The sequence below is a fragment of the Semicossyphus pulcher genome, unplaced genomic scaffold, assembly GCF_022749685.1.
Source record: "Semicossyphus pulcher isolate SPU_LCO1_2020_fin unplaced genomic scaffold, fSemPul1.0.p SCAF_13, whole genome shotgun sequence".
In the NCBI taxonomy this organism is placed as follows: Eukaryota; Metazoa; Chordata; class Actinopteri; order Labriformes; family Labridae; genus Semicossyphus; species Semicossyphus pulcher.
The window spans coordinates 12,361,333-12,371,333 of NW_027211637.1; the positions used below are offsets into that span (position 1 = coordinate 12,361,333).

Here is a 10,001-nt window from a genome sequence, read left to right on the forward strand (position 1 = left end):
ACATACCAAACCAGCAAAATTATGTGATTTTATGAAAAGGTATTACCAACATTTAGCCTGTTGTGAGAGGATTGTGTGTAAACAGACAAAAATACTGCAGCTTTGCATGTGATGCGATTGCCTCAAGCTGCAACAGGACAACCATTTGTACAGTCAGGAACCCAACTTCTCTGGGGCCACAAAGGTCCAGAGTTTGAAACTTTTTAGTTGTTTGATTTTTGTATTTCTCCTCAACATTTTAGAAATCTTCACAAGTGCATACAAAGTTGAGTTTCACATTTAGGAAATGAATGGATTGACACCTTTTTGTCACTTGTCCTTTAACTCTCCACCATGAATATCTACAAAATAGGAAGCTGAGACACTTGCAAACTTTTTGAAGGGACACAGCCTCTTTAATAGCATTTGGAGTGAAAAATTACACTTAAGTTATTAAAATCAAGTTTTTGTTTATAACTGTAGCACAAGAAAACAATAACATGCAATCCATGAGAAACATATTTAATTTATCAAATCAAGAACCCAATTAATCAGTTCTGCTTTCATCAACTTCAATTGAGATGATTTAAACACTTGGAAACAGTATGGTGGTTGGAAGAAAAACAAAAATAAAAATAATCTCAAAGAAAATTTCATATCTTAAAATATATATATATACACAAATCCTCCAGACAATCCTTTGTAACACAAACTTTGTACACAAAATGTTTTGATCCCTTACTACAGTGCTGATCAAAGTTTATGATGACAGAAAATCCCCAGCATTCTGATAAAAATGGAGAAAAAAATTAACAGGTATAGAAAAAAAAAAAAGTGTGATCGCCACCCACTTCATCCATTTCTTATAATAAAAGCTTTCAACCTCTGTTTTCTTATGTTTCCTCTGCAAAAGAAAGAGAACAAAAGTTTGCTTGGAATGACTATATTTACCATATCTTTTTTCAAAGTATACACAAATTATTAAGGACTACAAGAGCTAGTCTACACAAATCGGATGGACCACAGGCTTTGAAACAAAGATGGGCAAATGTTTCAAAGAGCAAAGGTCGTCTGGGTACTGTGAAATCGCTTGACTTTTCTTTGATAAACTGTTGTCTTGAATTTAACTTACTGGTTTTGCACTTAATAAACACATAATGGTGTAAAAAATCAGAGGTTAAGTTAGTAGATTGACTTGCCATTTCAAGATAAATGTCCCCTTTAAGAATAAGGGTGGTCAAGCACACAGCATCCCATCTGTTAAACTCTACGTAGGCGCAAAAGTGGGTAACTGATTTAAAGTAAGACTACATGCTACAGGAGACTAAACTGATTGGGGTTAGTGACACTCACTATGAATAATGCATTCAATTCATACTAAATCATTGACAATCTTCCATATTGATGTTTACTCGGCTGGCTATGCCTTTTAGGATCAGGTTACACACAGAGATTAAGTTTCCAATTAAATATAGACACCAATCAAAAATATATTTGTGCTGAGTGTTATTATTTCACCTGATGAATTATGATGAAGTGTTTTTCTTTGCCTGTCATGAATGCATACCCAAGTGAATAGTGACTGAATCTCCAAACCGTCTATATTTAGTACAGAGGACAACTTCAAGGCCGTGTCATTTCCTTCAGGTTTGATCTTTTATATCTAATCATGTTATTTTGCTATTGACACTACTGACTTCCAATGTATAACTTGTTACAAATAAGTAGGTACCAATATATTAATCAAAACTTGGCAGATTTATTTCACTTCTGAGAAGGAAATATACTGGAATAACCATCATTGGAAAAAAAGAGAAAACAAAAAAAATATCACTAATTCCACTGCAATTTTTTTCAGAGTGGTTCCTTCTTCATGACTTTATACTTACCCCTTGGGGTTAAAAAGGCAAAAGGCAGCACTGAGTCTCACCTACTACTGAACAAATGCAGACCAATCCGAAAAATTAGGATTGTGGTCTTTAAAAAAAATCCCACCCCTTAATAGACAAAGGCAATATCCCCGAAAATAATTTGATCCGTGCTGCTCATATCCTTATCCAACACTGTGAACCGTGGATCAAAACTTGTTTTTTCATGTCATGTTTTCATGTTACTGTCCCACTTACAAAAAAAGAAAATAAATCTCTAACCCTCGTCACTCCCTTCTAGCTGTGACAGATTAATTTCAAATGAGAAGGAGGGGAAGGGGAAGTGGGAGTTTTTAACTAGCAAAAGGTTTCCCTGTTTCGTCCTTGCCTTTGTATGTCCTCTTCCCATGTGTGAACGGTAGGTATCTGTACTTGACCATGTGCTAGAAAAGATTGGGAAGACAAAGAGGAGAATTGGTAACACATATTTCAAGGGTTTGCTCAAACATTGTAAACAAACTGTCGGGTAGATTTTAAAAAGCGAGTTATTAAGGTATGCATAATAAACGAATGCACTGCCTGCAAAGAACACACATAACAGAGAAACCAGTGCAATATAATGTATTCAAATAAATAAGTCCTTCAAAACAAATAGCCTTTGTGGATGTTTCAGTAAAAGCTGAAGGCTGCTGAGTCAATAATACCGATATGTGTATTGTATAGCATGTTCACCAACCATTGTAAAATATAGTCTGGTGTTTCTTACATTTTATACAGGTCATGTCCATGGTGCATGTAATTACACTTTTGGGATAAATTATGGTGTTCGCAATGCACTGTGACTCCAGTACAACCACAGTGTCAGTGTATAACCTGCAATTTTTTGTCAGTCCATGTCTTATTACTTTATTTACCTTGATCTGCCTCTTCATGGTGATGCAGAAGAGCATGATGAAGTACATTACAAGTATAGGCCAGAACACTGGCACATTGAAGGCATCAAAAAATGTGCAAATCATGGCGATGACAATGCCTTTTGTTGCTGAATGCCTGTAAAGGAAAGGGACACAACCTTAGTTTTAACAGTCAAACCACATTTGTGGCATTTACAAAGCAAAACATCCTCAATTCTAACCTCTTGTCACTAAATGAATCTGTCATGTGTGCCTACACACACTAGTAGAGCACGGCTCGGGCTCATTTAACTTCTCCTTTTTCATTGATTTTCCTCACTGAAGGTTGCTTTCCTTTTTAGACTGTTTGCCTTCATCTGAGGGCCGAATTTGTTTCTTTTTCTGTGTATTTTAACTTATTTTTAAAGTTGTATCTGTAATCATCGATCTTTTCTTTGTTTGTTCAGCCATAGTAGATTACCGTTTACTCGCAACACTTGCAAAGACTGGAAAAGCAGCCGCTAAGCTCAGTCTACCCTCTCTGGCAGACCAACCAGGAATGTTGCCACAGACCATAATAATAATAGTATATACAGCAAATTCAACGACTTTCATCAGTGGGCCATAGGCTCAATCACCATTGTGTTACCTCACGCCGATAGACAGTGACTTGACCTTTATTTTAATAAAAATCTTCAAGATTATATCTTTAACTCACCAGAATTTGAACTCAGGCAACCTCCTGATGAAAGGGCGGAACTCTTCATTCTGCTTGGTTGGAAGGGAGGGGCCCTCATCTGCACAAGAGATAGGATACAGGGTGATATAAAAGTTACTAATAATTTTCAAACTAGCATTTTGTAATTTTGTAAACAATGTCCAAACCACAATAATAACACTATCTGCTCTCAAGAATTAGCATTATTTCGTAGTGTTCTTACTATCCATTATAACAATTTATGTATAAAGGAAGAGGCAAATGAGGCCACATACTGTGTACACTACTTCCCAATAATTATTGGAACGAAGCGTAGAGCTCTGTTTTCTGTATTTATTTAATCTATTCACCTCTGGGCTAGACTACACAAAAAAAGGAATTTAAACTCCATTCTCAATTGTTGAAATGTAAAATAGTATTCTCTTCAGATGACAATATCAAGATGATAACCCGTGATGTAAGTACGAAGCATTTTTAAGTCATATCCCTGGTAGACAGGCAGGTAACAGGACAAGTATTAACCTACAGCACAGTACACATAACCATGTTACAAATAACGGATCTGATTGCATCTACTTGCCTTCGTCAAGCAGTGAAGGATCCACTTTTGGCGATAGAAAAGCAATGAACAGATTGAGATGGTAGATTCCCAAAGCATATGTTACTATATACCAGCCCTGAAAAGCAAAAAAAACCATTACAACATCAAAAAGCTAAAAGTGCACCTTTGTTTGTTAAAGAAATAGCAAGTTGACAAAAATTTAAAGCATACTTATCACACATAGTTAGATTAGTCACAACAAAAGTTATACAGTTACTGTCTTCTTGAAGTATCCACTAAGCAAACCGTTTATCTTTGGAGAGAATCAGCAAAAACGTAAAATAATGAGCCTTCAGTCAATACTTCCATACTAATAAATAATTAGCACAGGCGAATGAACTCCTCTCCCTTGGACAGTCTCAAAAACGTCGACATTTCAGGTAAAGATTAAATTTTCTAATGAAACTGCTTTTAGTACAACAACATACAACTCTCATGGCTTAGGCTACATACTCAAATTTTCCTGCACAAAGAAGAATAAATTATATTGGAAAAAACATATATTAATTACCTGTAGTATGTACACTCTGATCATGTAGAGACCAGTAAGTAGAAGAGTGGCTGCCCATCGCACTGCGTAGAATGGCGTTGACTTGTCTAGCCATGACTGATATACCTTTTAAGAAATAATACACAAATACAAAAAGACCACAAAATTTAGACATCATTGGTTCAAAGACTATCAATAAATGTCCGAGTGAGAAAAAATTGCAAACTTTGGTAAAGTTATATTGGACATTAACTGAACATCCAGTGAGTATCACTGCCCAAAGTACTACTTAGATATATATTTGAATTAATTAAACCCTTATCCTGGAGCCAGTGTCTTTCACTGCCAGAACGAAGAATACAATTGGACATACTTAATGACCATATCACACTTACAGGATGCACTGATAGCGCTTTATCAGCAGCACTGACACCACTGTGGAGAACAAAGCTTGAGAAGTGCTGAGTTATTATTGTAACCACAATGGAGAGTCAAATACGTAATCAAAACTAGAAAACTGAAAGCAAGCAAATAAATACACTGAAACAGTGTACTGCATATTTGCAATTCATGCAAAGTACTTATTAAAACAAAAAGTGACACTGCAAACTTTGATCTCACGATAGTAAAAGGAAACAGTATCAGTGTGTTGCAAATTACTTCCAATGTGGTGTGAGCCTATGTTGGTGAACATGCTATTTTTTTTTAGAAAATTTAAAGATGGACTATGTGATAACGGGTCAGCAGCACTGGTCATTTAACATTCCACTACAGAAGTACTTCAGAAAATAAAATGCAACTGGCATGACTAACTTGTTTTATAGAAGTTACACCAACAGTTTAATTGATGGATGCATTTGTCTTTTATGCAGCGAATCTTAAAATTTGAACTTTTACTTTATACGCTCTTATTACTTGAACATTATAGTAACTTATATATGATATATATGTAATCTGAGAGATAGACAGACACTCTACCTGGCCAATCCGTGTGAAAAAGGCAGCAACTACAGATGGTTTCCCATGGATTGACTCCCCAACACTGTCCCCTTCTGACATTCTGTGAGGGAAAGATAAAAAAAAAAACACATTTTGATTAATGAATAAAAACTACTTGGAGAGTCAGACTTTATATGTCCCAGTATGCAGTACCCTTGATCTAGTATATAAAAGTCTAGCATCTCCTCTGTTAGGTGGAGCTGTTTCCAGCCTAAAGTACAAAGTTTTTCAAACTATGCCATCCTTCACTTCAGTTGTTGTTCAATGTTTTTGTGGGTAATTTCACAAAATGTGGGACATAGCCTAACTTCAACAAGACTCTCCTAAAATAAGAACATGTACCTTAAATCTCCTAACTGTATTGCCTTAAACATGTCTGATTTCTAGTCTTATCTATAATCATGCTAATAGCATTGTAATAGCATTGTTTTCATGAACATTTGATTTTACTATCTGCTATCAGGTGTTAAATTTACTAACTATTTGGCAAGGCCTTTTCAAGATAATTGTGGGAGTGCCAATAAATATGGATGTGTTATAACAATGAATGGCCATTAATACTATTAAGCGAAATCCATGAGTATGTATGAAATATCTAGTGCTTGTCGAACGGGCTGAAGGTGGTCCAGGGTTATCAGTTTGTATGCGCCAGTACAATGCGTGTGTTCTCAATTCTAAATAAATTATTTGCCTGATGTTAATTTAATGTACTGTCAAATAATCCATCCAATGAAACTAGTTAAAAAAATGCACCTTCAAACATTTATGATCAGTTTTATAAAGAACCGACCGTTCTGGGCTGTAAAGAACAGACTCGGGTGACCGGAGAGTCCAGATGGGCAGCTGTCGAGCAAAACCTGTCAAGTAACTAAACTGGTGTATTGGGTTGGCCGTAAAGATTACCGATATAGGAAAAAATAGCCAGAAGAAAAATTCTAGTCGTCGCTTGATTAAAATAACAACCTAAGTAACCATATTGCAACTTTACCTGTTTCTAACAAATTGCAGCATAACGTTTTATGGGCTTACGTTACTTTTACTTTGGATCCATTGACTTCGTAAAGAGTGGATCATAAATTATCTAGGCAGCGTTAGCCGGTTGCTCAACTTGTAGTTTGGGGTCATGTTTCAGATATTTGATTACCAACTTGCGTGGTGATTGGAGGGCTCCTTTATCAGACATTTTGACAAGTGATGTCAGCTAAAACTGACAAGAGTATGAGGAGATGTTCGAGGTTTAAGCTAACATTAGCTGGATACCTAGCTAGCCGGCTTGGGCAGTCACGAAGGCAGCTAATAATCCATATTTAGCAAAACAGCCTTTCTGGGAAACCCATAGCGTTATACCGACCGTAAGAAATACTACAAATTACAGTCACTGGTGTTCCGTCAGTGTTATAATTCGAACTTACTTACGTTAGCTTACAAATTAGCCCTCGAAATAGCTAACTAGCCATCAAAATGAACATTGCCCTTTGGCCCAAATGTTCTTCTTCATGGGCAATGTAGTTTTATAAAAGCTTCCGTCAACCCGCAAAGCATCGTACGTGAATTTATTCAACTACATTTCCCACAAACACAACGAAGCATGCGTTCAAGGCTGACAAAAGAAAATGTAGTTCACAGCTCGCTCCCCATCCATTGCACATCATGATTATCAGGAAACTCTGAACTACAAATACCAGCAACAACTTTGATAATCTGACAACTCACTTCCGGCGATATGGTACTACGTTGCCAACGGCTCCAAGCTAGCCAGTTAGCCCAGTTAGAAATCAAACAATTCTGTAGTAACCACAACCATGCTGAATGAATGACATTAAGGTTATGAAACATACCGCTTAGTATCGACACCTATCTATTTAAGTTGGATGTGTATGCGGTAAAATACAAATCAATCAATGGTTGTCCTTTCTTACCTGATACGGCCGCTGTGTCACTACCCGGCTCTACCTAGCTAGCTAAACTAGCCACTTCTCGGTGTGAACACGTCAGTGCTTCCGCAAGGGGTTCGAACATACGGCAGGCATGATAGTAGAGTCCCGAAAATGACGAACTTCTCAGCCTTGATAAGATCATTGAGGACTAGAGAGAATATTTGCAGAAGCTTCCTGCTTCTTTTGTACTTTATTAGCGATTAGCAATTATACCACATTATTCTTTAATGTTAAATGTATCGCCAGACCTGTGTGACCAAACCTCCTCATCCTTGATATAATCCCCCCCTCCTTGTATTGCTTCCTCTCTTTTTCTAACTTTCAATTGAATACAGTTATAGTATAGGCTCTTAATTGCTTAATCAAATGTTTTATTCTATTTCTTTGTCAATTAAGTTTTGATTATACTTTAACTTCGACCTTGCTATACTTTACGACCATACTTATTATTTCTCTTTTACCTTCCTCTTGCATTTACCTACGAGCTCATTTCAATCCATTAGTTAGCCTACTTTAGTGCAGGAATTCGACGTGAATTTAATTCCTCTCTTCCTAATTTTCAAGACTTAAACTTTTTAAATACATAGCTTGAACTACTGTATGTTAAGTAGGCTACGATGCAATGTCTCGTACTTGACTACAACACAACTGGAATCAGAACCAAAATTCAAATAGTTTTGACTTCCTTTATATATGTATCTTCGGGCAAGGGGAGGAGAATTGACAATTTTCCCCTGTAGGCCTATGCAATACATGTCATCACTAACCTTTTTATTTTTCTCATTTCATTTCATTCTGGAGTAATAAACACTATCCCTACTCTATTTTCCAATTCTTGATGCATTGCAAGATGCATTTGTATAAACATTTTAAATACTGTCGTTTCATATATTGTCTTTATTTTTGTTTTTATTTTCTTTTTCCTTTAGGTTTAATTTGACTCTTTTTCTAGTCTTTTGAAATGAGGCAAACCTGAAGTTTCAAAAACTGTGGTTCCTCTAGACCTGGGCTGTATCCAAAAGCAGGTCATTACGCATTTTCCCCATATAAAAAAATCTTAAAACAATTTTACAGTAGTATTTAACATATTTACATCCTGGTACAAAAACAGTTTATAGCTATAAAGCAAATTTATGTAGCCTATTTATGACAACTGTACAGGAGGTGAATTGTTACAAGAAATATCAACAATTCACTCACCCCATGCTTTCCTTTCTTTCCTTAAACATCTCTAAACATTTGCTGGCCTAACTTTTTTCTCAAGCCTGTGTGATAACCTTTTTGTTTTCATCCATTTCATTATCTTACATGTATTAAATGCCTGTTCGATTGGCCTATAGCTAGTAAGTTTAGCTATCCTTATCGGAATCACCACTTCTTGTTCTTTCCATGAAATCACCCCTCCTCCCACTCTTTGTTATAAAGACAAAGCAACCTCAGGAATGTTCCTTCCCCTATATGCTTGAGCATTTTATAACATGGTAAATGAACTGTACTTATATGTAGCGCTTTTCTAGTCTTTGCGACCACTCAAAGCTGCATTTACACTACATGTCACATTCACCCATTCACACACACATTCATACACTGATGGCAGAGGCTGCTACGTAAAGTACCCAACTGTCAATCAGTTATCACATTCATACCCGTTGGCTATGCCACCGGGAGCAATTTGGGGATCAATCTACAGCCATAGTAACTGCTGAAGTTACCTGAGTGTTTATATTATCCAAATCTCCAGAAATATCACTCTTGTCCCACCTTTTCGCTCAACTCATGGAATTGATCCTAATCAGCTTTTCTAATGACTAATTTGGGGATTTCACCGCACGATCACACTTCAACTCTTTCTTCCCCTGAGTATAAAAGTTGGAAGTGATCACTGCCTTCTTCTTCGTTGGTATGTTAAGCCTGGTTCCTCTTCCATCTATCAGCCAGACCAAGTCCCTGTCATCCATCAATTCCTAATTTACCTTTCCTATTTAGTCGGAATGCAAGTTCACCTACATTGTACTGTGAGCATTGAAATCTGCACACCACACAATTATATGTCTGTTTCGTCCTTGTAACATTAGTAGCTAGGCCTATACAAATCCAACCTGTTGCATGGAGATGAATTATAACCACCTACTCACCTCATTCCCACTCTTCCATCCACCAGATGGCTGTTCACCAATGAGTTCACTATGCCATTCATTGTAATCTCTAATGTGTTACAACTGCTTTGACAACCAGTTGAATTTCATACTTTTTTGACATACCTTCAGCTGTACAGTTTATCACTCCTGTAATCAATGAACCCCTGTTGTCCCTTGTTCATTAGTAGCAAGGTTGTTTTTTTTTGTTTTTTTTACATAGCTTCTGCATATGTAATTTTCATTCCACTCTCATTATTTGGATTTTATTGTCCCTTCTCATCATCACACAGCAACCATATGCCACATTATTAGCTCATCCACAGATATAGCATTTTGGTGTCACCCCTCGCCCCTCGTCCATACTAACTCTTCTAGTGG

At 36.6% G+C, this 10,001-nt stretch overlaps 1 protein-coding gene across 2 annotated transcripts; it reads right to left on the reverse strand.

Annotated features, from left to right (window-relative positions):
• Positions 1 to 370: 370 nt before the first annotated feature.
• On the reverse strand, positions 371 to 7,541 carry rer1 (retention in endoplasmic reticulum sorting receptor 1). 2 transcript variants are annotated; one of them, XM_069660431.1, is made up of 8 exons: positions 7,468 to 7,541; positions 5,528 to 5,609; positions 4,571 to 4,675; positions 4,039 to 4,135; positions 3,459 to 3,537; positions 2,762 to 2,897; positions 2,236 to 2,290; positions 371 to 883 (listed from the first exon to the last, which is right to left on the reverse strand). In XM_069660431.1, the coding sequence occupies exons 2-8, from the start codon at positions 5,606 to 5,608 to the stop codon at positions 873 to 875; spliced, it is 564 nt and encodes a 187-aa protein (XP_069516532.1). In that variant the 5' UTR covers position 5,609; positions 7,468 to 7,541; the 3' UTR covers positions 371 to 872. The 2 variants fall into 2 exon arrangements, with proteins under 2 accessions (XP_069516532.1, XP_069516531.1); XM_069660430.1 differs by having other exon boundaries at positions 371 to 2,290.
• Positions 7,542 to 10,001: the final 2,460 nt, after the last annotated feature.